The following is a 26,623-nucleotide window of genomic DNA, read 5'->3' as shown; positions in this document are numbered from 1 at the left end:
AGCAGCACCCTCATCCCCATCCATGGTCACCATGACCTTCCTGTGTCCCCATCACATCCCACTGCCACTGGAAGAGGCTGGTGGTAATAAGGGATGGGTTTGGTGCCACAGGGCTCCATCCCAGAACTCCTGCAGCCCAAGAGATGTCTCCCAGCTGGTCCCTGATGCCTTTTCCCTGGAAAATGCTCCCCACTGTTGGTGCAAGTTCTGCCCTGCCATGGGGCAGCCTGCAGCATCCAGACCAAACCAGGGAGCTGCTCCAGCCTTAATTAAAGGTCTTTAATCACCAGTCAGGTGATGGGTGAGCAGCAAACCATGGTTATATCCCAAGCTGGTGCTGGTGGATTTGAGATATATGTTGGAATTTGGTGAGGGATCTTGGACGACCTTGAGGCTCAAGCTGGGGAGCTATAAACTTGAGACAGAGGTCCCAAACCCATCTTAGGAAAGAGTCTGTGCTGCAGAGACAGTTCACACCTTTATTACTCTGGCTGGAAGGGTTCTTCCTCGCTCCTCTCCCTGCCATCCTTCCTTCTTTCCTGGGACACAGTGCCTTCAAGCCAGGATGGATGGTCCATTTATCACAGAGCAGAGGGGCACAGTGGCATCCCAACAGCATCTGGACACACTGCATGCACCCTGTCCCCTCCATGTCTCTCCCCTCCCTCTGTGTGCACTTAGGTGAGGAAGAAGGTCTTTGGATTAAAAACTGGCCCTCTGCCACCCTCAGCTCCCAGGCACAGCCCCATGCCCATGGAGCAATGTCTCTGCTGCCCCCACATCATCCAAGTCCAGATTTCTCTCAAGGAAGGACATGGTGCCCAGGTTGTACCAGCCTCCCTTGCCAGGAATGAGTCTGTTCCCAGTGGGATCCCAGCACACCCCAATCAAAGGACAGGTAATTGCAGGGAAGAACCATTGAATTCCCAGGGACCTTCTCCAGTGAGCTTGACATTGCCAGAGGCCAGGTCCCCAGGATGTTTGAGGGAGCAAGGGGACAAGGAGCTGGGGTTTAGGGACTGGTGCCACCCTGACCCCTCCTGCCCAACCCAGCTGCCCAGTGTGGTGTCACAGCATCTTGTCTTGCACCATGTTCCCTCCAGCCCACTCGCCAGCAGCGTCAGCAGAACTGCGGGAGAAGCAGAGCCCGGGGCGGATGGTGAGCCCAGGATGGGTGGTAAGCCCTCACCCAGCACCCACAGCACCATTTCAGGGGGCTCTGCTACCCCTGAAGGCTAGGAAAGGGGTGGGCTGCCCAGAGCCTCTCCCCAGGTGGTTACAGACCTTCCAGCGGTTCCCGCACTCGTTGCACAGCACAAACGTTGTCATGGGCTCATCAGCGCTGCGCGTCTGTACCTGGGGTGGAGCAGCACGGGCTCAGTGGAGACCCTTCTGGTGTCCCCCGAGCCAAGCTCCCCTGCAGACCAGGCCTGACCTGGTTGTACGTGCAGTTCTTCTTCTTGCACTTGCCACACTGGAAGAGGTCGGTGACGGTGCCACCTGTCTTGGCCATCTGGTGCTCCCGGATGGCCTCCTGGGTCATGGCATTCCGCAGCTTCTTCAGCTCATCACTGGCCATCTCCTGCCACCAGCATTGGCCCAGATGGTCAGTGTGGCCATGGCGCTGCTCACATCCAAGTACCACAGTCCACACCTCCCCCATCCTCTCCCAAAACAGGATTAATCCTGCTGTCTGTGCTTTCTGGAGGACTCAGACCCGTCCAGATGAAAAAATCACCCCATCTTCAAACTAAAGCTGCTGCCTGCAGGGCTCTGTCTCCCCACAGGGGAAACTGGGCTTCTGAGGAGCCTGATTTGTGGACCCTGGTTGAGGAGGACAAAAGGCGGTTGCTCCAGCCTGATTCCTGCCAGTGTGACATCCCTCAGCCAGATCTGTGACAGGCTGGGGTTCTGCAGGGCTTTAAGGGAACCTAGAAGTGCTGCCAGCTTTCTCCTAATTCTCCCTGTGTCTCATTCAGCCCTGGGGTGGGACAGGGAGGTGCTGGGACAACCCCACTGTGGACATCACCAAGCCAACACCCAGCACCTGGACACCACAGAGGCAGCATGGAAGAGACCCAGGGGCAGCAGCCCCATGCACCCCCTGCCCACCTCAGCAGTCATGCGGGCGATGAGGCTGGGCTCGATGGCTCCACACAGCACATTCCTCCTCAGACCAGGGTTCTTGGGGTCCTTCAGGTTGCTGATCCTGCTCCTCACCCGGTTGCGATACTTCATGTCTGTGCTCTTCAGCTCCTGGAAGATATGTGGGGTCTGTCAAGGAATCAAGACAGGGGGATGCCAGCTTGGGTGCTGCTGTCACCAGGGCCAGTGGCCACGTGGAGGTGGCTGATCTCAGTGGGGCTTTCCTCCCTGTGGCTTTAAGAGGATGAAGCACAGCTTGAGATGTGGGGAGGAAAATGATCTTGCATTGCCATGGAATGTCTAACATCCAGGCAAGGCTGTGGGGCTTAGGGGCTGTCACCAAGCCCTGTGCTGGGACAAAAGTTTGTCATGCAGAGGACTCTATCTACTCCCTCCTCCCAAAGAACATGGGTATGGACAGGTTGATGTAGCAGCTTTGGGCACAGAGTCTGGGAAGGCACCAAAAAGGGCACCCAGGAGGTGAACCACCCTGGGGTTGGTCCTGGTCTCAGGGGGCTTCCAGGAGAACCCCAAGCCTTGATTTGGGGGTGGGCAGAAGTGGCTCCATCCAGCATGGCATAGCCTGGACATTGTGACAGACTGGTTCTGGCAGGACACACAGGCATCTACAGCAGGCTTATGGAAAAAGCTGTGGCTGGGTTTGGATTTATTTCCCTAGGGATGAAGGCATGTCCCTGACCAGAGGGGAGTGGGGAGGGCACGCAGACCCCTGCACGAAGGCAGGTGCTCAGGAAATGCTTTGCTCAGCATCAGCTTCAGTCTCAGCATCCTCTCACTGAGGTCTTGGCTCCCTCTGCAGGCAACGAGCACGGCAGAGTCTGTCACCCTCTGTCCTTGTCCCCGCCACCCTCTGTCCTATCCCCAGCAGCACTCTTGAGCCACACATGCTCCCCCAGCAGATGAAGCCTGGGGACCCCTAGCCCCCCAAAGGATATGGTCTTCAATCTCCGATGCCATCTTCTCGCAGTTGACACTGAACTCCTTGTAGTCGTCTAAAGGGTAGAGAGTAAAGGGTGTGAAACCAGCCACAGGTCTCACTGTACCTCCCCCAGAAAAACTCACCTCTACCCCTGTACTTGCTCCAGACACTCCATCTCTAAAACACCTGGTTTTACCTATCTTGAACCTTACAAAGATGCATCCTCACATCCAACCTCCTTATCAGAGACCCTACCAACCTCCTTTTTCCTTTTGGGGCTGAACGCTCCTATCAGGACTGTCCCATAGGAGAAATAGCCCAGTCTGGGGTCCAGCACCCTCAGAGCTGCTCACCATCCATGCGCAGTGCAGCCGTCAGCATCTCAATGCACTTGTCCCGCACGGAGTCCCCTGTGAGGTAGCAGGGGGCCAGGAAGCAGGGGCTGGCAGAGAACGAGGGGCTGGTGGGGCTCCGCGGCACCGCAGGTTTGACCTTGCTGCTGTTGGCTCTGCAGGGCACACGCAGGGGCACGGGCAGGTGGGAGGGTCCTGGCACAGCCACAGGGACCTGCCGGGGTCCCTTGGAAGTGGAGTGGGTCTCTCCTACCTTTCCCCCTCTCTCCTACCTTTCCTCCTTGCTGTCGCTGGAGTTTCTCTGGGAGCTGGTGGGAGCTGGAGAGAGGCTGGTGCCCACAGAGGCTCTCCTGGGAGTGGCACGAAACAGGACAGTGGGGATGACACCAGAGACAGGGCAGGGGGCAGGGATGGTGGCAGGACCTCAGGCGTCAGCACATGGATGAGAGTCCTCACTCGGAAGCCAACAGGAATTTCCCCAGGGAAGGATTTGCTCCTCCCAGGAAATATCCCAGTGCTGTGGCAGGATCAGGGCTCCCAGCCACTTCTCACCCCCTCCATGGTGAGGGTATCCCCAAGGCGTACCCTAAAAGCATCCCCAGGCTGCCCAGGGACACCTCCTCCTTACCTCTCCCCTGACAGTCTCTTCTGTGAGGAGGAAGAGGAGGAGATGGTTGAGGACCTGGAGTCAGCAGAGGCTCTCCTGGCAGGACAAGCTCCATGTCAGAGGGCAGTGACTGGGACAAGTGGTGGGTCCACACCCCCAACCACAACCCAGTGAGGGGCGAGGGTCTCGCCTCTCCCATTTCACCCAGCCCAGAACCCACCTCTCTTTCTTGCCATCCAGAGGTGGCTTCTTGGAGGACACAGAGGGGCTCCTGCCATCACTGGACTCTCTTCACCACGGAGGCCCAAAAGAAGGGAGAGAAGCTCTCAGCAAACCCAGCACACTCTGGCAACCTGCGAGCTGGATCATGTCCATCTGCATCCCCCATCCCTGAGCCCCACCCCAGGCTGCCAGCAAAGCTTCCCCTGGGCTGGCAGTGCCTGGCAGAGCCTGGCATGAGGGTCAGGACATCCTTCAGCAGGTACCTCTCTGGGCTGGAACTGGCAGGGTGGCCCTGGGTGGTGGTGGCAGGAGAGTCACACTTGCTGGGCTTCCTAGGGATATAGAGAGCAGGGGTCAGATGAGCACTGGCCAAAATGACCTCATCTAAGGATAGTTAGTTTTAGAGAAGGGAAAATAAAAAATGGTCACTTCTCCCTCCTCCCTCCCTCTGGTGCTGTCTCAGAGGCAGTTTGGTCTCCAGAGGTGCTGCCAGCATCCATGGGTAGGCAGCGGTGGATAAACTCTTAAAGACCAAGCAGAGGGTGGTCTCATATTGGCCCAAGTGTCCCACAACAGCAGGCAGGAGCCCTCACCTCTCCTTGTGCTTCTCCCTGTGCTTCTCAGCTGTATTCTTGCTGTGCTTCACCCCTTCACTGGGGCAGCTGGAAACATCCAGCCCCTTCTTCTTCTCCTTGTCTCCATCTGTGTCCTTCTCCTTCTTCCTATCTGCATCCTTCTCTTTTTTTGTGGTGGTGGACTCTGGGGGAAGGATTTGGGTGTCACAGTCACAGCCCAAACCAGCACGGGGCACCTGTGGAGTCGCATCCTGGCATGGGGAATGATTGTGTCGATGCTCAGGCCTTGGTGGGGCACACATTGATTTACACCACTCTATCCCAGAGTGAAAACAAGCCCTTGGAAAATTTGGGTTACGGGTTATAGGAGCCTGCATGTCCTAGCTCTGGACTGATTCCACTCCATCCCCCCTAGAAAGTAGTGGGGCTTGAGATGCAGGGAGGACCCAGGGAGGATTGAGGCTTTGGGGATTCTTGTCTCCCTCCAGCATCACTCACCCAGCAGTCGCTTCCAGTTTTTGATGAGGATTTTGGCTGAGGCCACCACCTCTTCATCTGAGCAGTGTTTCCTCACTGAGTTCACAGCCACTCCAATCCGTGTGGTCTGGGGACACACCGGGGACACATCCTTAGGGATGTGCTGGCTGGCACAGGGCACAAGCTACCCCATGGGGTGTCCCCCCACTCAAACCCCTCACCTGGAGCAGCTGGATGGTCATGGTGTAGCCGGTAAGGGATTTGAGCAGATCCAGTGCCCCTTCCTACAGCAGGGAGAAGCCACAGGAGCCCTTGAGGAGGCACCAGGCAGCAGCAGGAAGGGCATGACAGGAGAATCCAAAGCAGCCCTGGGCTGCTCCCTGGGATTGCCTGACCCTCTCACACCAATAGAGAAGCCCCACACCCAAATCCTGCTGGACCATCCCAGCACCAGGTCACATCTCCAGCTGGATAGCATGAGATTTTCTTAAAACTTGGGAAAACCCCCATCTGCAAGAAAAATCTGGGCTGGTGGGAGTTAGGGACAGCTGGGGGATTTCCCAGTGTCCCCCACCCAGGGGTGTGAAGGTCCATGGGACACAAGCCCCAGGATTTCATCCTGATACCCTGCAGTGGCAGCTGGGATAAACATAGTCCAGCACAGAGCCTTCCTCCTCCTCCCTCTCTTTCTCCTCCTCATCCTTGGTATTTTTAGAGCCCCAGCAGCAACACTGGCTCCCAGGTATCCCCCCCGTGGGGACACTGTTCCATGGATTCTCACCATGAGGAGCTGGATCAGAACCCCCTGGTTTGATGGTGCAGGGACATTCCTGTGCTGTAGGTGGACCCTGACTCTGTCCCATCCCAAAGTGCAGCAAGAGAGGACTTGGAACACCCTTGTCCCATGACCCCTGGGTAATTCCTGGCATCAAGCAGAGCCATGGGATCTAGTTTGATACCAAGCACTGGCATCCCAAAAAGCCACCAGATTCATGGAGATGGCAGTGCTGCTCCCCCAGCCAGGAGCCTGCATCTCATCAGGGCAAAGGCCAGTGGAAACAGTCAAATATTAACTCTGAGAGCTGGGCTTGGCACATGTAACTGGCTCACCAGGATTCCCAGAGGGATCCTCACTTGGCACAAGGGTGGCAGGGCTGGGTCCCAGCTGCCCCAGAACACAACCAAAACCACCCAGGAAACAGCAACTGACCACCTCCCTTTGCACAGTTGTGGAACAGGCAGGGCTGTGCCTGAGGGTGCCTTGAGGGTGTTATCCCCCAGCCCAGAGCTTTTCCTTGCCTGTAGACGAGCCTCTGGCCCTGGCAAGGTGCTGGTGCACAGGCTGGGGGCCAAGCACCTGTCGCCCACAATCGGGCACTGCCAAGCAGCGTCAGGAGCTGCCACCCATGGGACAAACACCCCCTTACCCCCAAATCCCAGCATCTGGGAGCAATGGGGTATAGGAGACCCCCAAATTAGAGGCAAAATTAAATCCCCTGGGTGCTAACTATAATGTCCTGAGGCTGGGCTGGGGTGACACAGGCAGCACCCCTTAAACCCACTCAGTGCCTCCAGAGGCAACACGAGGGGTGTGAAAAGCAAACAGTCCCCCCAGTCCCCCCTTTCCCAAGCCACACAGGATTCAAATGTGCATGTAAACAAGCACGTGTGTAAATATGCACACCTGCAAGTACGTATGTGTTCAAATATGCGCGCACGCCCCGAGGAGCTCAGCCACCTTACCGTGCTCTTCCTGGCCACCATCTTATCCAGTTTCTTGGCAATCCGGACCAGCTCCTCAGCGGGCCCCATGGCGGGGGCTGCAGCGGAGCAGGACGCTGGCTGTGGGCACAGCTGGGCACAGCTGGGCACAGCTGGGCACCGCGGGCATGGGGGTCCTGGGCAGGCAGGTGGGAGGGAGCAGAGAGGAGGGGAGAAGGGGGAAAGGGACGGGAGAGGGAAGGGAGAGAAAGCAGAAAGGAGGTGGGGCTGTCCCGGCCAGTTATAAACTCCTGCCAGGAAAGCAAAATAGCACGGGGGAGGGCTAAATATAGCCGAGAAGCAGGGCTGCAGGAGCGGGGGAGGTGAGCCCTGGGCTGTGGCCCTGGGGTGCCGAGGCAGAGGGACGGGGCTCTGCCATTGGGCTGGCTGAGGCAGGCAATCCTCAGCACCCTGCAAGCTCTGTTTTTCCCAAAGCTGATCCAGCAGCAAGATCCCCGGCGGGAATAATCTTTATACTCCACGCATGCTAACGTTCCAACGTACGTGGAATTCCAGTATACAGGAATAGTTCTTATGCTGGAGTACTCCACATGTTGGAGAGAATAGCCTGTTCCTGGAAATGTCCAGGGTCAGGATGGACAGGCCTGGAGCAACCTGGTCTGTTGGAAGGTGTCCCCCCCCGACATCAGGGGATGGACAGAACGATCTTAAGGCCCCTTCCAACATTCCGTGATTGTGCACTGACAAGTGAAGTGCAGCAGGGACGGTGTGGCATCAGCGCCAGCAGAGCCAGCTGATGGTGTGCCAGCCTGGGAGCCCCGCAGGCCTGGCTGGACGGGCAGCAATACGGGGCACAGGCCATTGGGATATGGAGGTGACAACAGCCTTGCCATCCTTGCTTGTCCCTGCTCCAGCTGTGGCTGTAGGATGAGCATCCTGCTGTGGATTCACGTCCCAGCCCAGCCCTCCATGGCTGCCCCCAAGGGCGATCACAGATACCAGTGACTGGGAGCCTGCTCCCATCAGCAGCATCACCGTGCTGGGGACGGCCAGGGCAGGGGTTGTCCCCCCGCAAACACACTCCCAGGTGCTTAAAAAATGATGGTTTATTAGAAATCAGACAGAAAACATTTTAAAAAAGACTTTTTTGAGATGAAGCATTTGAGAAGGGTAAAGTGAGGGGGTATGGAGACAGGTGGCTCCCAAGGGACACTGCTACAGGGGTATGCTGGTCCTAGAAAAAGCTGCAAAACCCCCTCTGAGAGCCCCCCCAGGGAAGGGGCAGTGATCCAGCACCCACCCCACATGAGGGACACGGGGCAGGGGCTCTGCAGTACCACCTGAAACATCCCCCACCCTCCAAATCAAGGAATGGAATTTCACTACCGGTTTTGGAGAAGCTTTGGAGCATCCCTGAACTCCACCAGTCCAGGAAGCTCCCAGAACCTGGGGTGGGGGATGGACACAACAAAAAAACCCCTCTCCTATTTCTTGCCCATCCCAAAGGCTTCACAGTTGGGGTACAGAAGGAGGCTGGTGGTCCATGGCTGCCCCCAGGATGAGGAGGAGGCTTCAAGACTATCTGGCAGAGGGTGGGGGATACCAAATACAGCTCCCCCATCCCAAATTCCTTGCAGAGAAGGAAGAAGAAAACCCAAGGGATGGGCAGAGCCACGGGAAGGACAGAAGAGCAGCGGGAGCAGGGGCTGGCACAGAAACCTCAGCCCACCAGTGCAGCAAGCATGTCTGTTCTCTGCTCCTCAGCTCCCCACTGCTGCCATCCATGGACGGGTTTCCCAATGCAGGGGATCTCTGGCCCCCTTGGAGGGCAGTGGTCTCATGCCAGGATCCTGGGCACACGTGCCCTGTGGCCTGGCTCTTCCAAGCCCCCAGCAGGGAGCTGGCTCTACTCCCAGTCAATGGGACGGTGACAAATGGGCCACCCCCACACGGTCAGTCTTGCAAGAGGTGGACGAAGCTGGCAGGGAAGACTCCGGTGCGGGAGCCATCGCCCTCGATGAAGCCGACCTGGAGGTGCAGAAAGAAGGTTTAGGGGAGAGCAAGTCTTATCTTGAGATATCAGCCCCAGAACTTCTTCCCCTGCTGAATTCCTAACAGGGATTTAGAGAGGCAAAGCAGTGGTGGCACATCAGTGGAGCCCTCCCAGCCCTCCTCCATGCATACATGGGTCAGAAGTCCCCCATCTGTGCCCCCCCAGAAAAACCCAGCCTCCTTCAGAAGAGAACTGGAGGGAGAAAAGGACCAGGATTTGGATCCCAGCACCTGTCCGTGCCATGGTGACTTACCCAGATCTGCTCATCCTCCTCCCGTGTCACCACGATGACCTCCCCCTTGGAGAAGGTCAGCTCTCGTGCCTTGTCTCCCTTGCAGTCAGCCACTGCTTTTACCCGCTTCTGCCTCCCCTTGGCCTGAAACGGGATGAAAAGGGGGTGAGAGACCCCCCCCGAGGCCATCCAAAAGGTGGCAACAGTGATAGAATCCCCTGATCACTCCATCTGCCACCCCAGGATAAGAGGAGCTGGGATGCTTGGGGATGCAGAGGAGGATTTGCACATACCGGAGCAAATCTTCTGGGCATAGGCACAGGGGGCACCTTGCTGAAAGCGGGGTCCTCGGGGCCACCAGGGCTCTGGGGGGACCCAGCCGACCCCATTTTGCCCACCATGCCACCAGTGCGCCGGTACGAGCGGGTGCTCTCTGAGCTGTGGGTGACAGTGGGCACAGCGTCACCCCCACTCTGCTGCTGCCTTCCCCCACCCTGTTCTCCATCCTGCGAGGTCTCAGGGAGGTCAGGGCTTCCCCCATGGGACCTGGATCTCACCCACAGCCCCCTGGATGCTGATGAAAAGCGTCCCCAGCACCCAAGCTCCCTCAAATGAGCCCATCCCACCACATTTTCCCAAAGGAGAGAAAAAAAAATATATGATAACTGGTACAGGATCTCGGTGCCTTCCCAAATAATCTGCATCATTGTCTCCAAGGTCAACCCAGCATCCCCACAGCTGCCCTTGTCTCCTCCTGCATCCCAGAGTCACCATCAGTTTCTTTGGCGATCCCAGAAGGTGGGGACCCCTTTGCTTCACAGCAATTCTCCACACCCATGGGGGTGGCAGAGGTTGAAGCTCCCCCACCAGCACTGTGCAACGATCCCCCAACACCAAGTGCAACTCCGTTCTGGAGCAGGGTCCCTACCCAAACTTGACAGGGGGGATGTCAGGGACTGTGCTGCCTGGCAGGGGCTGCGTGGCTGGGGGACTCAGCTCTGGCCCCCGCCGACTGCTGCTGGGGTCCGTCTCAGAGCGCGTTTCCCAGTACGCTGCCCGCGGGCTCTCGGTGGGGCTGCGGCTGCTGGGGGTGCCATCCAGGGCACCCATGCTGCTGGCACAGGGCAGGCTGCGTGGTGCCACAGCCTCTGCTGGCCCAGAGAAGTGGGGTTCCGATGCCTGTCGGGGCAGCTCAGGGCGCTCTGGTGGAACACAATGGGGACAATAAACTTGGTCTCTGGGGGAGGCACAGACCCACCATGATGACCCCCTGCTCTGACTCACCGGTGAGGCTGTGGCTGGGTTTGGGGCGAGAGCTGCCCCGTGTGGGGTTTTTTAGGGGCAGTGGCGGGGGGATCTCCTCGCTGTGGGCCCGGCGGGGTGCAGCGCGCGAGGGCACCAGGATGCTCTCGTAGGTCTTGTTGGTGATGTCCATGCCCATGCAGCTCCAGCGGGTCTGGGGGCAGGCAGGCAGCGGGCTGGCGGCCAGTGGTGATGTGCCCTTGAAAGAACGCTGGAGGGGGCTCACCTGGGGGTACTCACACAGCTCCAGGGATGTCCCACTGCCACCTGCCCCCCAAAAGGGTCTGCACTCCCCCCGCTCCCTCACTGGGGATGTGGAGGCCCCACCATCCCACAGTACCCACCACCATCCCACAGTACCTTCTCGTCCAGCTCATCCTCACTGTCATATGGGAACTCCGATGGGGGCTCCCAGTCATAGTCCACATGGATTTGCAGGGAGAGCTTCCCTGCCTGCGCCTGCTCCAGCTGCCACAGGGATGGAGCAGGTCAGGGGGATCTCAGGGTGGGGCAGCCCACAGGGGTCTCAGCACTGGAGGGACACATTCCAGAAGCCCCCCCACCTTCGTGCCAGCCCTCCTCAGGGTCCCCTCTCCCCACTTTAAGCTTCTCCCCCATTCCTCCATCCCACTTACCAGCTCCTCACACTCGCTGTACTTCAGCCTCCTCGCCACATCCAGAGCTGTCTCACCTGCCGTGTTCACTGCCCGAGGGACAAAAGGGGGACAAATCCAAGTTGCAGCCTTATCACTCCCACCAAAGAACCCCAAAATCCCCATCCCAAGCTCATACCTGTGGTGAAGCTGGCTTTCCCTTTCAGGAGCAGCTTGAGGCAGTTGGGCTGGTTATAGAGGGCACCATAGTGCAAGGCCGTGTTCCCATCCTGCGTCACCCAGTCCAGTGTCCCCCTGTGCAGGGCCAACACCAGGAAAGTCAAGGCTTTGACACAAGCATCCTGTACATGCCTCCCATGAGGGAGACGGGCAAGGAACACTGGGAGCCCTTGGGTGCACACCCATTCTGGATGATGAAGTCCACCAAGGGAAGGGATGATCTGTCGGCATGGCGTACGGCCATGTGCAGCGGCAGCTCGCCTGCATCCTGCAAAGAGATGGGAGGGAGAGATCACCCTGAGAATGCCCATCTTGCCTCAGGATAAAGGGAAAAGAAGTACTGGATCCAAGAATGCTCATCTTCCCCCCTGAATGAAGGGAAAAGGAGCGCTGGACCCGCGTATGCTCATCTCCCAAGATACGGAAGGGAGAGAAGAGCTGGCCTCAACAATGCTTCATCTCCTACGTGTAGGAGAGAAGAAAGCTGGACCTGAGGATGCTCATCTTCCAACCAGCACATCCCTTCCCAAAGCCCAAGACAACGCAGAGAACAGCCACCCAGAGAGGCAAAATCCATTCCCTGTCAGGCGCAGGCCTCACCTGACCCTCAGGGCTGGCCAGGGGCTTGGTCAGGTCATGCCCCTCAGCAAAGGCCTTGAGCAGGGCCAGGAGGTCACGGGCTTGGATGGCTTCCCAGAGGCCATGGGGGTTATCCTGGCTGCCCTTGTGCACGTAGCGTCGCTCCATGTACTTGGCCATGATGTATTCCTTGCGCGCAGCCCTGCCAGAAGTGGGGCTTGGATTGGCATGGAGACCGGGTGTGGAGCCCTGTGCTCCTGCCTTCTGAAGCCTCAGGATCAAGGGTAAGCCTCCAAAGAGGTGCAGATCCCCACCACAATCCAGCAATGGCACCGGGATGCCTCATCCCAGGGCTGTCTTAAATGGGCAGTGGCAGCATGGGGACAAGAACAGGGCACACACCATGCACTCCTTTTCCTTCTCCTCTTCTTCCCAGCACACCCAAGTCCCTGACTCACATATCACTGCTGGCTGAAGGCTTGGGACAGTCCTGTGTGGGCAGCGCAGCCTCCATGATCTCATTGAAACGAGTGTTCCCAATGCTAACAGCCAGCTAGGGAGAGAGGAGGACAGAGGAACATGAGCCCTCCTGGCCACAGTCACCCTGTTCCAGCCAGATCCCATCCAGAAGGAAGGAATCCACTGGATCCACCCAGGGCTTTCCCAGAGCAGCATCTTTGCCAGGATGATGCTCTCTTACGGCAGTGGAAATCTGTTTTAGGAGGGAGAAAATCCTGGGGAGCTGCCAGCAGCCCCCTGTTTAGCAAACAGCTTTGCAGAGCCCCCCTTGCCCACACCACTGTGCTGGGGAAACTGAGGCAAGTTTGCAAGCCCTGGAGCAAGCTGGGGACAGATGGGATGGAGGAGAAGGAATGGAGCCTGCATCACAGGAGGTTTAGGAGACACAGAGGGTGGTTCCCAGGGGCCCCGAGATCTCTGGGCTCAGAGAGCAGCTTACCAGCAGCTCGGAGGTGCTGAGAACATCCAGAGTGAGGGACTGGATGCGGGAATAATGCACACCCAGCTCCCGATGGATACCAGAGCACTCGATGCATGTCAGGATGCCAAGGTTGGTAGAGAGCCATGTGGGATCTGCAGAGGGAGCAGCGCGGGGCTCAGCACCACGCCCAGCCCCCAGAGATGCTGTCACCCCCTGACAGCTGACTCACACCCGGGGGGGGACACCCCAGGCCCTGACGCACCTGGGGCACCGCAGTCACAACACTGCTTGTTTCCTGGCATGCTCTTCACCTCACTGATAACCAGCCTGGTGAGCTCCTGCATGCCGCCGTCCACGCCGGTGCCCGCCGCCACCCCGCCACTGCCCCCATCCCCCTTGAAGGCATTGCTCAGGGCTTCATCCTTGCTGTTCTGCAGCACCGAGACCCACCTGGGCAGGAGGGAGGAGGAAGAGGAGGATGGAGAAGGCAGAGCAGGATCTGGCACGTCAAGGAGGAGGGGTGGGCTGTGGCACTTACACAACACACTCCTGCTCATCCTCTGCTTGGAAGTGATATGTCCTGTTGTCTGCAGGGATGGGGAGAGAGGAGAGAAAGTGAAAGGAGAGAAGCTGTGCCTGCCACATCCCTTGAATTGTTTAAGCTTGGACAGGGCTTGGAGCAATCTGGTCTAGTGGAAGATACCCCTGCCCATGGTGCAGGGGTGGAACAAGACAGTCTTTAAGGTTGCTCCCAACCTAAACCATTCTAGGATTCTATGGTCTAGAGATGCCCAGGACAGCTGAAATTTCTTTAAAGGAGCTGCTTAATTACAAATTAAATCACTGCACATCACTCTCCCATCACCTGAGCCCTGTCACAACCTCTTTTTGTCTCAGCTTTCTAGCACTCATTGAAGAGATTGGTCCTTCATCTGTAAAGACAGCCAGGAAGACACCCAGAGCCAGATTAAAAGCATTTAAAGAGGGTGCCACTGTGTTTCAGAGGGAAAACCCACTCCAAGAAGGGAGAGGTCCCACCATAGCCTCTGCCTTCAGGTCAAACACCTCACACCCCAGCCACAGCACCTCATCCCAGGTACTCACGTGTCACCAGGTCAAAGCATTTTTTCTCCTCAGCATGGGGCCGCACCTGGCAGGTGAGGAGGTTCAGCTTCACAGGGGGACGGTTTATCTGCAGGGTGAGAGGAACGGGGTGGGTTAAAGGACCAGGAAGGGACGGGATGGGCATCACCATCTCCATTGCCAACTGCGGTGGCACAACCACCAGCAGAGACGGTTTCTCTCAGGATAACCATGCAAACCAGACCCTGTCGGACCCATTTTAGAAGAGCAGAAACCCTTTGGTCCCTCCTTGCAGTTTCCAGCCTCCAACTCCAGGTGGCAGCGCTTCCCTCCCAGCCAGCCCCATCCCCTCGGGGCTCCTCTGGACCCTCAGCCAGCGCCGTGTCAGACCCGTCCATCTGCTGCCCCAGCCGAGACCACCCTCCTCTCCCAGGGACCCCTGTCAGACACGGGGCACCACCTCTGGAGCCCTGTCAGACACTGGGGACTTTCTTTAAACAGTCCAGCCTCATCCTGCATTGATTTTTAATCCAGGCAGATTTGTGACCAGTGTGGGCAACACTAAATCTGAAATCCAATGGACACAAAGCCCCAAAGGGTGCAGAAAAAAGGGTCAGGGCTGCAGCCCCCACGCTCCCCACCGTGCTGTGGGAGATGGTCAGGCAGCCATACTTCACACCACACTTCCTCTTCTGCCACACTTTGCGGATCCTGAGGAGGAAGAGGAGAATGAGGATTGCACAGCTGCAATCACCCACATCCACATCCCAAACCAGCCATGGCAGAGGCCTGATGGGAGTTCTGGACATGGGGTTATGCTTTCTCTAACTCATAGAGCACTAAATGTCCTGTGACCTGGATTTCAGCTCTGAGGCCTCCCATGAGCAATGACAACATCAGGAGGAAGCCAAGAGCTCTCTGCTATAACACTCATCCTCACCCATCACTCTTCTTGTACAGGAATCCTGACTTCTCTGTCCCGTACTGCTTGTTGCCTTGGTGCTGATGGATACTGTAGCCACTGCCAGAGTTCTTCCTGTTCAAGTTTTCCTGAAAAAAAAATAAATTAAAAAGCAAAGTGAGAGGCACAGAGGCAGCTGCTGCCCCAAGTGACCTTGTCCTTACAGGGGTGCAGTGTGCCCAGAAGATGCCAGGCAGCCCCTGCCCTCCCAGCATCCAAACGCCTCCAGGTCCCTGGAGAGGTCAACCTTCTGCTCCCCGTTCCCAAACTAACCCCAGGGAACCCAGCACCCTCCCGACGCTCCTCCTCAGCCCTTCCCTGCCCTCTGGGCTCTCACCTCCTTGCTCTCCAGCTGCAGGGTGCTGCGGAGGGAATCGCGGGTCTGCGTCAGCTGCTTCACCTCCTCCTCCTGTGCTTGGCGCAGCTGCAAAGGGAGCACTGCCCTCACAGCCACGCTGGGCACAGGGCTCCAGGGGCTGGCACGGGGCTGGGGGCAGCCTGGGGACACGCCTGGGGGGCACTGGTGGCACTGGGGAGGCCTTACCGCGTGCAGGGACACAGCCAGCTTCTCAATGAAGGGGTAGAGGTTCTGGGCAGCCTTCCAGCCGTCTTGGAAGAAACTGGGTGTTTGTTGAGGGTGATTGAGATGCAGATGGGGAAGATGGAGGAAACATGAAGGTTTTTAGAGAGAATGTGGCAGGAGATCATGGCGATCCCCTCCCTGGAAAGCTGCACTTGCTTTGTGGCTCCCTGCCTATGGAGAGAGCCCAGCAAAGGCCAAGCCTAGCCCAGGGGGTTTGGATATCCCAAATATCTGGGGTGTTTGGCATGCAGGATTGGCCTCTTGTTCAATCCCAGCTCAACTCACTGGGGAGCAGTGCTGCTAAAAGCCACATTCTGGGGGGTCCTTGGGTCACAGTCCCAGTCAAAGACATGCTTTTAACCACAGTGACTGTCTCAACCTGCCTCAGTTTCCCCACTTGAGAGCTGGAGGAGATGATGACTCCCACACACTACTATTCCAGCCTCACAGAGCAATGGGAAATGCCAGGGGATGTTGATCCTCACTCCAAACACCCTCGTTAAAAGCCCCATGGCTAATGCCAGAGCTGCTCAGCTGAACTCATCCCTGGAAATCTATCCCGAAACCAAATAATCAGACATATGTCAAGCCAATGCCCCTCCCACTGCCCCATTGGCTCATGTACAGCTCCTCAAGACAACAAAGGACATTTCAATTCCCCAGAGAAAACTGAAAAGTGATGGGCTCTGCCTAGTATCTCCACCAACAGCTTTATGGATCTGGGATGAGAGTAGAAGACCCCAGACCCTCGTGGGACCACCCAAGGGTGTCAATCAGCCCCAGGGATGAACCATCTGACCCAGGTGGCACCTACTTGTGCTGAGCATGGAAAAACTTGATGAGGCTCTGCAGGAAATCTGGTCCCTGCTTCATTTGAGACTCTCTGGCTTTTAGCAGGTACTGGAGGGGGAGAAGACACCTGGTTAGGTGACAGAGACAAGGACCAGCTGAAAATATCCCAGAGGAAAGGGCAAGAGCCTGCCTAGCCCTTGATTCCCTTCCCAGCACAGGGAGGAAGGTTAAAACACTGGCTGGGTTTCAAGAAGTCAAGTCATGATCTTGGATTTGAAGGCAGCTCGCTAGGGACCACCCTCAGAAAACCTGGCTCTGGAAGTCCTCCAAGACATGGAAAGTTCAAGGATTGAGACAGGCCTCCAGGCTTTCCAGCCAAGCATGCTTCTCCCACTGCTCATTACTTCTGGAGTTAATAAATAACCAAAGCTCAAGGCAGCTTGTGAAGGGAAGAAAAAAACACAACAAAAAAGGCCAAATGTTTTTTTGAGATATGGCCCTTTTACTCCCAAAAAATCAGATTCCAAGAAGTGAGCACCTGCAGCACACCAGCGCTGGAGGTCTGCTGAGGTGCCCCGTGGGATGGGGAATTTCAGCTTTATGCATCAAACCCATCCATCAGCTGCAGGCAGGGAAAGAAACACACAGAGTCTTGCTCACCCTAAGTAAAATAAGGAGGGGAAGAGATTTTCCCCCTGCAAGCTCCTCTCCAGCTGCTGGAATGGTTTCGAGTGGGGAGCGAGGGGAGGGGGAGGCAGCCCTGAGCTCTGGGGGCCTTCCAGGGTGAGGCAGAACTCCTGGAATGGAGGCTCACCATGCCCAGGCACTGCACACACCCTGAGGGGTCACTGGACTGGGGACATTGTTAAAGTGCTCCTTGACAGCTGGAGATGCCAAGTCAATGTCAGGGAGCACGTCCCACCTAGTAAAGGCCAGATGTGCCCAGCTCCAGCGGGATATCCCTGCCCTGCCACCCACACCCCACAGGGACAGTGGCAGAGAGCCACTGGGACCCATGAACAAAGGGATGCTCCCAGCAGCCCTGGGCCCATGTCCAACTGCTCCACAGCCCTGAGGGTGTGAGATGGCCCACAACAGGGAGACACAACCACCCCATAGGGTGAAACAGGACCCTGGAAATAGCAAAACCCACTTTCCAGTAAACATATAGCCCCCAGCCCCCCAGAAGAACTGCCCTCCCATTTCCAGGGCCAGCAGCAGCTCTCATGCATGCAGAAACACGGGTCCACATGCCCTGCTCCAGCTCCCACCCCTCCATGTGCTGTTATTTATCCCAGAGTGGAGCTATTCAAGGGAGTGACTCATCTGGCTGGGTCCCAGCTCCGAGGCAGGCACAGCCCCTGTTCTTTGCTGGGCGGGCACCAGGATCTGGCCCTCAGGAACATGGGAGACCTCTGGGACAACCCACTGCAGACTTGTTTCTTGCACTGCCACCCTCAAAGTTTATGGGGCTGCTGAGTGTCTGGAGCCAGGACACTTGGGTTCCTCCTTGCTGCAGGGCTTTGAAATTGAGTCTCCTTCACTTATTCCCATCTGACCTCTTGAGCATGGACTGCAAGGACCCAGAATTGCCAAGAATCTGGGACTTGTGACCCCCTTCATCAAAGCCAGGAGCAGTTTTGAGGCTAGGCAAAAACCACAAAGCCAACCTCAGGGATGTTAGCCAAGAAGCTCACTTTTTACCCAAAGGCCACCCGAGGAAGGGTAGGAGTGGGGTTGGGGGGACAGGGAAGTAACCCCCAGGCCACCCTTGTGGGGCACTGTGGATGCCATTTGGAGCTGCAACCCACAGGGACCTCAGTAGGGGAATGGGATGGGATGGGATGGGATGGGATGGGATGGGATGGGATGGGATGGGATGGGATGGGATGGGATGGGTATTCCTGAGCTGGGACCAGGCAGGGGCACAGGGGGATGGGGATGGACAAGGTGGGGCTGCTTTTGGCTCTGATGTCCCTGCACAGCTTCTAGCAGAGCGGTCCTCTGAGCCCCCCAGGACTCTTCCTGGGGGGAAGAGTCCCCAGTGCCCTCGGCACAGCCCCCACCTCACACATATGGAGCTGCAAGAGCCGCCGCTCCTTCTGCACGTCCTCGGCCGTCTCTGCTGCTGCTGGCTCGGCCTGGATGACCCCAGCCAAGCGCGCTCGCTCCTTCTCCTTCTCCATCTTTCCCCTGTGCAATGGGATGGAGGTGGTTGGGGACATCCCTGCTCTGAGGGGTGTCCCATGTGGGGACTACAGTGGGGATGGGATCAGGAGAAACATCTCCAGGCCCTCTCTAGCCCCTTTCCCCTTTGGGAAAAGCTGGAGCAGAACCCTCCCCAGGACAAACTGGCACCATCAGTGCCTGGCTCCAGCCTAGGGACAAAACACCTTTGTGCAGAGTGGGATTAGGTAGATTGTGCCAGAGGCAGCATGTTACTTACACTTTGGTCTCATAATCCTTCCAGGCCTTTTCAATCTGTTTCTTGGAATCCTGTGGCAAAGGAAAAAGGGGTGGCAGCTGTCAGAGAAAGCAAAAGAGCTGGTGGCACTAAAGGGGCCAAGAGCTGTGCTCTGCATTGCTGCACCCCTTGAGGGTGATGGGTGTCTCTACCAGGTCTTCACCCCTCATTCCTGTCACTCCCAACCTTCACTGCTTCCTTCCAGGTCCTGGTACTAGCTCCTTCCTTCTCCTGGCCACAGGCATGAGCTGAATCCATGCCAGAGGTCTCACTGCAGAATGAGTGACCTGGGACAGGACTTACCAGGCGGCCATCCTTCAGCTGCCCCTTCAACAGGCTGTCCAGGGGGAAGGACACGATGTTATTCAGGTTCTGCACCTGTAGAAGGCAGAGGCAGGGTCACCCCACGGTGAGGGAAGTCAGGGAGCTGGAGCCCCAGGTCCTCCTCAGCACCAGGGACCGCCCCCCCCAACTCCATCACTGCCCAGGAAGGGTTAAAGAGGCTGGAAGGGTGGCTGATTCCAGGATCCTGGCAGAGGGCATGCTGGGGCTTGTTGGAACTGGCTGCAAGATGTCTGACGAATGTGGCCCTTCCCACAAACCACACCAGTGCACAGCTGCCAAAACCAAAGCTGTGTTCCCCCACTGACACCTCATTCCTGTCCCCAGCATCCAGCAACACGACCAGCCCCTCCATGGTCCTGTGATACAAAGAGCTCACCCATGTCAAAGGGGCTTCCCAAAATGTCTCCCTTTGCTGGGATCTGGGGATAGCAATAGAGCCACCACTATCCCTACCAGTGCTGTGCAGGGGTCTGTGGTGGGGACACAGGAGCCAGCTGCTGTCCTGGCATCCCTCCACGCAGCCCACGGAGCAGCACCCCATTTTAGAGCTGTGAGAGCAGCACCAGCACCCACATGGGACTTCCCCAGTGCACCCAGATTTCTTTTAAAGGGTTTTGGTCCTCTGCAGTACCGGGGGAGAAACCCAGCCCCAGAGCACAGGACCACCCCTAAAACAGGGGTAATGGGGGAGCTCCAGGGAGATTCTAGGAGGGGAAACAGCTTTTTGGATCTGGCTTTGGCACATAACTCACTCATCAGCATGTGGGGCAGGAAGTGGGGACCCTCAGAACCGATCCAACTCCTCCATCAGGACAGTTCTGCAGAGCCTACTGGAGCACAGGAGTCCAGCAGGCTGTGACAGCCAGGATGGGGAAGGGGGGGAGCAGGGAGGCCCAGATTAGGGTAACTGGGAGAGGAACACGCCAAAAATCTGAAATTCTTGCTGGGGGAAGGGCAGCAGAAATCAATTTCCTCCTTAAGCAGAGCCAGGGGCCAAAAACACCCTTTGGAGAGGGGGATTTGAAAGTGAACAGAGAGGGGCCACATGGCACCCCCCAGGGATTTGCTGCTGGGCATGCATGAACCCAGCTCCATTCAGGACCCGAGTTTTCCATCAGAGCCATTCCTGGCTCGGCTCACAGCCGCCTCTGCCTGCTCCCCATGGCCCCACTGTGCAGCCCAGCATGGCTTTGATTTACTCTTGGCAAGCGAGATCAGAGATGCAATTGATGTGAGAAGAAAACAGAAAGCAAGAAAAAAGGGAAAAATGAAAATAGCAGCCCCAGCTTCCCATCAGATCCCGTGTCAACAGCCCCAGGGAGCTGGGAGTGAGCTATAAATCCAGTGACAGGGGTATCAGATGGTCTGAGAGCACTGGGAATGTGTCCCTGAGACCAGGGTAGGAGGTGGGGATTGCTGCATGTGGTGGAGGGCAGCTAAACTGGAAGGAGGGGAGCTGCACTGGTTGGTGGGGGATTCCAAATCCAAGCGGATTTAGGACAGCTTACCAGGTTCTTGAAGAGTGCAGTGACCTCACGGGTGAAGACGGCCAGGTTTAGGAAGCCAGTAGAGAGCTCATGGTTGTTCTGGGAGAGGTGGTTGTTGCCAAAGTTCTCCAGGGCCTCGCTGTACTGTTCCTCATTCTCCACATGGGCTGTGTGGATAGACACCACAGAGGGACATGGGGTGACCCTGCAGCACCCGACACATCACCGTGACACCATCTCTCCTTCCCTTTGCAACAGAGCTGGCCTGATCCTAATGCAGGGCAGCAGCAGTGCCCCAAAACAACCTCCCTAAGGTTCTCAATCTCTCAATTTTTATATAGACATTTCAGACAGGTTTTGGCATCTAAGCACATTATCAGGTCACATCACGAGGTTCCACCAGCAGCTGGCATCCACCTCCCTATGTACTTTTCTGGGTTTGCTACCCACCTCTGTAGCAAAGCTGGACTGATCCTGCTGCACAATAGCACCGGAATATCCAAAACAAGCTTCCTAAGGCTCTCCATTTCCCTCTTTATATAATTTTAAGACAATTTTTGGCACCTTAGCATGTTTCCAGACTGGCGGGCTGGTAGCACCCAAGCAGCAAATACCCCCAGGCTCACCAGCACCCACGGCTCCCCATTGCTGGTGGAGGATGGGACTATCACACACCCCCAGCCCCATGCTCTGGGAATGCCCATCATCTCCCAAAGCCCAACTCACTGAGCCCGGAGATGTGAATGGCTTTCACATATTTCCTGATCCTCTGGAGCACAGCTTGGTCCCCTTCCAGGCTCTGCAACAGCAAAGAGAGAAAACAAATGGAGCTCATTAGCCAAGCATGGCTGCCACTCCCCCAGCCCAGCTGGCCCTTGGAAAGGCTGCAACTCTACTGTGCAGATGTGTGGGGTAGGATCCAAGCTCCCAGGGCTGGGAAAGGAGCTGGAGGCATCCTGGGGATGCTGGAACCACAGCATCCAGCCGGTCCCCTGCCAGGGCTGTGGTCCCAATAGCTTTGCTGCCAGGCAGGGCTTTGGCTGGCCCCAGATAGGAGGGTTTGAGCAAGACAGTAGGAGGAGGTAAGAGGCTCTTTGGATCCAGCAGCTTCTCTTAAGCATGAAAAATGCCTTGCTGGCTCTTGCAGGGACTGTTTCAACCAAGGAGGCGAAGCATCATGTAGCACATAAGCCCATCCCCATGGCTCAGAACCAGGTGAGATGTGTGAGGGTGCTCAGCTCCCCACAGAGCCACAGGACCCACGTCCTGCTGATGGGGACCTAAATCCCATAAACCCTTGTGCTGGTTGTGTGCTAAACCACAAAAATCCCACAATGAGCAATGTGACTTTCCAAACCCCCCCAGCTCATGCACGGTCTTGCCCCATGGTCCCCAGCACCACAAGTCTCCCTGCAGCCCCATTGCCCAGATCCTGCTCTGGTTTGGAGCTCTCCCCATCTCTTCCTACCCATATAGCCCAGATTTTCCCCCTGAGAACCACAAAAAATTCAGTCCCATCCAAGCACTATGACAAACTCACCCCACTCAGCCCAAGGGCAAGGGGCTGTGGTGCTGCCAGCATGAGCATCCGAGCACACGCTGGCCCCAGCAACAGGAAAGGGTTAAAGGTGGCTTGGCTGCAGGTACCAGAGCCATGATAACAGGCTGGAAATATTTAGAGGGCGTAAACAGCAGAAAGGGCAGGGATGAAACCTCAGAGGAATTACAATAAAGAGGCTCTCTCTCTGCTTGAGCTCTGTTGAAGGTTTTCGGGCTGATGTCAAGGCTGATTTCCTGACAGCAGGGTCAGCCTAGCTTCAGCACTGTTCTCTTTGTCAGATGGGATGCTGCCAGGATGAACTGGCTCAGAGCGGACTGGGGCTGAGGTAGGAGCCAAACCCCCTGCTCAGGGGAGTCTTGCAATCCATCTGCAGTGGGGAGAATGTTAGGGTGCACCAAAGTCCCTCACGGCCCTTCTCTGTGTCACATCCAGGTGCACCAAACTCTCCAGAGCAGAGATATTGCCTGCCTCTGGGGGAACCCAGGGCTGGATGCCTGGATGCTCCAGGCCTGCAAACCTGGCAGTCTTAGGAAGGGGAAACTGAGGTAGCATGAGATGCTTTGGAAGCATTAATGGGCAAGCGTGGGAAGATGCTCCTTCAAGTGTCCAGGATGGAGCAGCTCATCCTGGTGCCAGTTCACAGCTGCAGGATGCAGAGTGCAGGGCTGATGCAGAGCAGGGATGATCCAGGGAATGACACAAGAGCTGTCAGGAAGGGGTCCGTGAGTCTACCAATGGGCACAGGGCAAGCAGAGACAGGTATTTGGGTGGTAAACACAGAGGGAATCACTGTACAATGCTGCTGGCACCTGCAGGCAGCACTGGCATCCCCAGTGTACCAGGCTGACTGCCGGGAACACAATCCTTGGCTGCTCAGGAGTGGAGAGGCAGAGATGTCTGGAGCCCCCGATGGCACCCATCCTACCCCAGGTCCAGCTCAAGGGCTTCTGGTCAGGGGGCAGCTGAGGACATTGGCACAGCAGGGACATCAGCGGGAGGAATTCCCCATGGGATGGAGGAAGGGATGAATGCACACCTGCACCACAGCTAGCTGGGCTGGCAGCCGGGGACCTCGGGCAGGATGCTCAATGGAGGCCATTCTTCTCCCTCCCCTGCCGCTGCCAGCTCGTGCTACCCGGCGAAGGAGCTGCCACGGGTGCCAGAGCCAGGGTGCCAAGCTGCCAGGCCAGGAGCAGTATGTGGCACTGCCCTGGGGGATAGGGTGAGCTGGGAGCTCGTCTGCCAGCAGCCTCTGCCATGTCACCCTGCCCTAGCTCAGAAGTGCCCAGTCTCCTCTGACATGCACACAGCATCCAGCACCAACCACCAAGGGCTGGATTCAGCCTTCCAAGCCCACTCCAGAGACCTCAGGTTCTGTCTCTGCAGCAGCCCCAAGAGCCCTGAAGTCACAGAAACCCTGGGGAGGGGAGAGCCCTCTTTAATCTCAGGAGGTAAACTGAGGCACAAAGTAGCTCCAGACAACATCAGGGTGTCTCTTTAACGTTGAGCAGCAATCTCCAGTCCTCTCCCTGCTTGCTCCTGCCCCCGATTTGAGACCTGCTCCTATCTTGGGTGCACGTGGCCATGCTCTGTCCCAGGATCCTGGTGGGATACAACCATCCCTTCCCACACAGCAGTCACTGGAGTTAGACCAGCATCCCTCACCCCCTCCTGCTCACCAAGCTACCATCCAGTATTTGGGGTGGTGACAGGAAAGACTATGACTCGGTTTGGTCACAGAGCATCTCTCTCCTCCCCCAGTGATCCCCAAAACTGCCACTGATTATCCCTCTTGCCTCATGCCATGGTGGGGCTCCAAAGACAGTGTGGAGCTGGTTTGCTCAGATTTCCCTCCTCCTGTCGTGCTGGGAGCAGGAGGATGCCAAAGGTCCAGCAGCAGTTTGGCCTCCTCCCCAGAGCCTCCAGTGGCATGGAGGGCTCAGCCCTGTGCCCTCCATGGCACAGCTATCTCTCATGCTTGCTGGAGGTTTACTAAGCCAATCTCAGAGACTGCCTGTCATCTCCGAGGGATGCATCCCACCCTATCCCTGCACCCCTTGACCACTGCCTCTCAAAGCAGCCAAACAAAATTCCTGCTGTTCCCTCCTGGCTAGAGCTGCCTCCCCTTCCCCACTCGGAAGGGGACCCATGACAGTAACCAGCATGTGCTGATGGGGACCAGGGTGCTACATGGTGTGTTCACGGATTGCCAGGCCTGGGACACCCATCCCACTGCCCCCAGGTATTCAGCAGCCCCGGCACCGGGGGCCCCCCACTCCCTGCCAGCCCTGGCTCTCCTTCAAAGTCATTCCTTAGCTAAGAGGAGTTGGCAAAAGCCACAGGACCAGCTGGAAACTGCCTTTATTCCAGGCAGGAGAAGGAGGATGAAGGCACCCCACCACCTCCACCCTTCCCAAAAAGGCTACCAATGATTTTGGGGGAGGTTGAAAATACTCCCGTAGTTTTGATCAAGGAGGAGACCCTCCAGTGACACCACATCCCATTGGGGCTGGCTCCAGCACAGGAGCTCGATAGTGGATAGAAATATGGAGCTGATTCTCTGGGGGCATGGCCTGGTCCCGGTGGGAAAGAAGGATGCCCTGGCCCCGGGGAGGGATGCCTTGATCCCCGGGAGGGGCAGGTGAGGATGCCCTGGCCCTTGAAATAAGGAAATAGGCCTCCTTGGCTTCGGGGTGGTGGGGGATATGTCCCGGCCCCGGGGGGGCACTTGGAGCTTTAAAGAAGCCTTTGCTCATTTCTACAGGCTTAGCCCCCCATAAAAGTACGCTGGGCCTGCTCGGAAGATGCAAACGGCCACCCCATCCGAGGGTCCCAAACCACCCGTTTAGGATGACCGGCGTCATCTCGGAGTGAAAGGGTGGGCCCTAAAAACAGAAGCCCGAGGGAGGCGCAAGCATCAAGGGACTAGCACCTATTGGTGCAGAGGTGCTCCCAGGAGGGATGCGGGGAATGTTCTCGGGCGGGATGCGCCCCCGACCCCCTGACCACACCCCCCGGCCTGGCTCACCTCCTCCAGAGCCCCCACGGCTCCCCGGCTCTTCTGCATCTTGGAGGCAAAGGCGGCGGCCGGCGAGCTGAGGTCCTCGCTGGCAACGGCCAAGAAGTCGGCCACGCTGAGCTGCTCGGGCATGGTGCGGGGAGCACCGGGGGGCGGCGGGGGGAGCGGGCCACCGCCCCGGCAGCCCCGCACCGAGCCCCGCACCGCGCCGGGAGCGCTCCGCCCGCCCGCTCCCGCCCTCTGCCGTCACGCGGCGGCTCCGCCCGCCCGCGGTTAAAGGCGAAGAGCTGCGGTGCTCCCCAGGAACGACTCCCATATCCCCCATTCCGGGACGGAGGGGTGCGGAGTTGCCCCGTGCTGGGGCGGGACCAAGAGAAAGCCTCGCGGTGTGGGTGGATGCGCGCCCCCAGCCTTGCCTCGGCACCCACCTTTCCCAAGCACCCAGCATCTCCCTAACCCAATACCCCCATTCCCCATTCCCCAGCACCCCCTAACGCAACACCCAGATCTCCCTCGGCAGACAGAGGGTTAAAAGGCTGCAACCCAGGCAGCACTGGAGCAGGAGGGATTTGGGATAAGAGTTTCTCTGCAGACAGGCAGTCCCCGACCCCCCTGCTGCCCCAGGGGTGCCTCCGGTCCCTTGGCTGGTGTGGCCCTGCCACCTCCTGGCTGGCCTGGGGACTGCGGGGACAAATGGCCCAGGGAAATCCCCTTACGTGCCGTAGGACACTCATCCCCGTGGGGCATGTGGACTCTGCCCCTCGCCCGGCTCGCCTGGCCCAGGGCTCTCCTCCTCCTCCTCCTCCATGCCACTTAGACTGTGCAACGCCAACGAGACATCACCAGGTACCTTCAGACATCCCTGAGTACCACCGGGTGTCATTTGGGACCAATGAACATCAGGAACCCCCAGTCATCACTGGGTTCCACTGACCATCACTTTGCCACCAGCACTGGTGGCATCCCCAGGTCACATGTGACACAATGGGGAAGGACCTTACACGGACACAGCTCCCCTAGGATCTTGCTCTGCAGACCCCAAATCAGGGGGCACAAGCCCATCCACCCACAAGATCCATAGGGAGCTGACCCCCAGCGCTGGTGGGGCTTTTCCCACACTCCTGGTTGGAGGGGCTCTAGCTCAGGCAAAAGCTCATCCCAGCCAGATTTGGGCTACAAATCGCCAGTCTGAGCAGGTCAGACACATTCTCCTCATTCCAGTCAAAGTTTCATCTCAACCCGTTCTCCACAGGTGCCTACAGAGGAGGCTGGCCAGTTAAAAAGCCCCAAACCAGGCCATTGAAACAGAAGCAAAACCAGCTCAGCTCCTCTCTCCACCCAAACCATT

The 26,623-nt window shown here is 57.4% G+C and overlaps 2 protein-coding genes across 6 annotated transcripts; both read right to left on the bottom strand.

Moving 5' to 3' along the window:
- Positions 1-459: 459 nt before the first annotated feature.
- Positions 460-7,306, bottom strand: TCEA3 (transcription elongation factor A3). 3 transcript variants are annotated; one of them, XM_039733764.1, is made up of 14 exons: positions 7,063-7,305; positions 5,541-5,630; positions 5,341-5,446; positions 4,861-5,026; positions 4,531-4,599; positions 4,266-4,334; positions 4,067-4,141; positions 3,711-3,788; positions 3,439-3,593; positions 3,102-3,158; positions 2,113-2,267; positions 1,436-1,582; positions 1,285-1,356; positions 460-1,129 (listed from the first exon to the last, which is right to left on the bottom strand). In XM_039733764.1, exons 2-14 carry the CDS (start codon positions 5,559-5,561, stop codon positions 1,121-1,123), a joined length of 1,179 nt encoding a protein of 392 aa, XP_039589698.1. In that variant the 5' UTR covers positions 5,562-5,630; positions 7,063-7,305; the 3' UTR covers positions 460-1,120. The 3 variants fall into 3 exon arrangements, with proteins under 3 accessions (XP_039589698.1, XP_039589696.1, XP_039589697.1); XM_039733762.1 differs by having other exon boundaries at positions 5,541-5,603; XM_039733763.1 differs by lacking the exon at positions 5,541-5,630 and having other exon boundaries at positions 7,063-7,306.
- Positions 7,307-8,135: 829 nt separating this feature from the next.
- ASAP3 (ArfGAP with SH3 domain, ankyrin repeat and PH domain 3) lies at positions 8,136-25,439 on the bottom strand. 3 transcript variants are annotated; one of them, XM_039733827.1, is made up of 26 exons: positions 25,285-25,439; positions 21,422-21,494; positions 20,717-20,862; positions 19,167-19,241; positions 18,846-18,895; positions 18,466-18,592; positions 16,422-16,507; positions 15,569-15,644; positions 15,362-15,448; positions 15,004-15,113; positions 14,705-14,774; positions 14,085-14,172; positions 13,519-13,567; positions 13,243-13,430; positions 12,999-13,132; positions 12,499-12,593; positions 12,062-12,242; positions 11,644-11,729; positions 11,421-11,536; positions 11,264-11,331; positions 10,989-11,096; positions 10,611-10,854; positions 10,255-10,528; positions 9,620-9,764; positions 9,348-9,470; positions 8,136-9,069 (listed from the first exon to the last, which is right to left on the bottom strand). In XM_039733827.1, exons 1-26 carry the CDS (start codon positions 25,405-25,407, stop codon positions 8,995-8,997), a joined length of 2,997 nt encoding a protein of 998 aa, XP_039589761.1. In that variant the 5' UTR covers positions 25,408-25,439; the 3' UTR covers positions 8,136-8,994. The 3 variants fall into 3 exon arrangements, with proteins under 3 accessions (XP_039589761.1, XP_039589762.1, XP_039589763.1); XM_039733828.1 differs by having other exon boundaries at positions 10,611-10,839; XM_039733829.1 differs by lacking the exons at positions 15,569-15,644; positions 16,422-16,507.
- Positions 25,440-26,623: the final 1,184 nt, after the last annotated feature.

Source organism: Passer montanus, unplaced genomic scaffold (assembly GCF_014805655.1).
Source record: "Passer montanus isolate IOZ18808 unplaced genomic scaffold, ASM1480565v1 scaffold89, whole genome shotgun sequence".
NCBI classification, from domain to species: domain Eukaryota; kingdom Metazoa; phylum Chordata; class Aves; order Passeriformes; family Passeridae; genus Passer; species Passer montanus.
The sequence above is the reverse complement of the archived record's forward strand: the minus strand, read 5'-3'. Positions and strand labels throughout refer to the sequence as shown.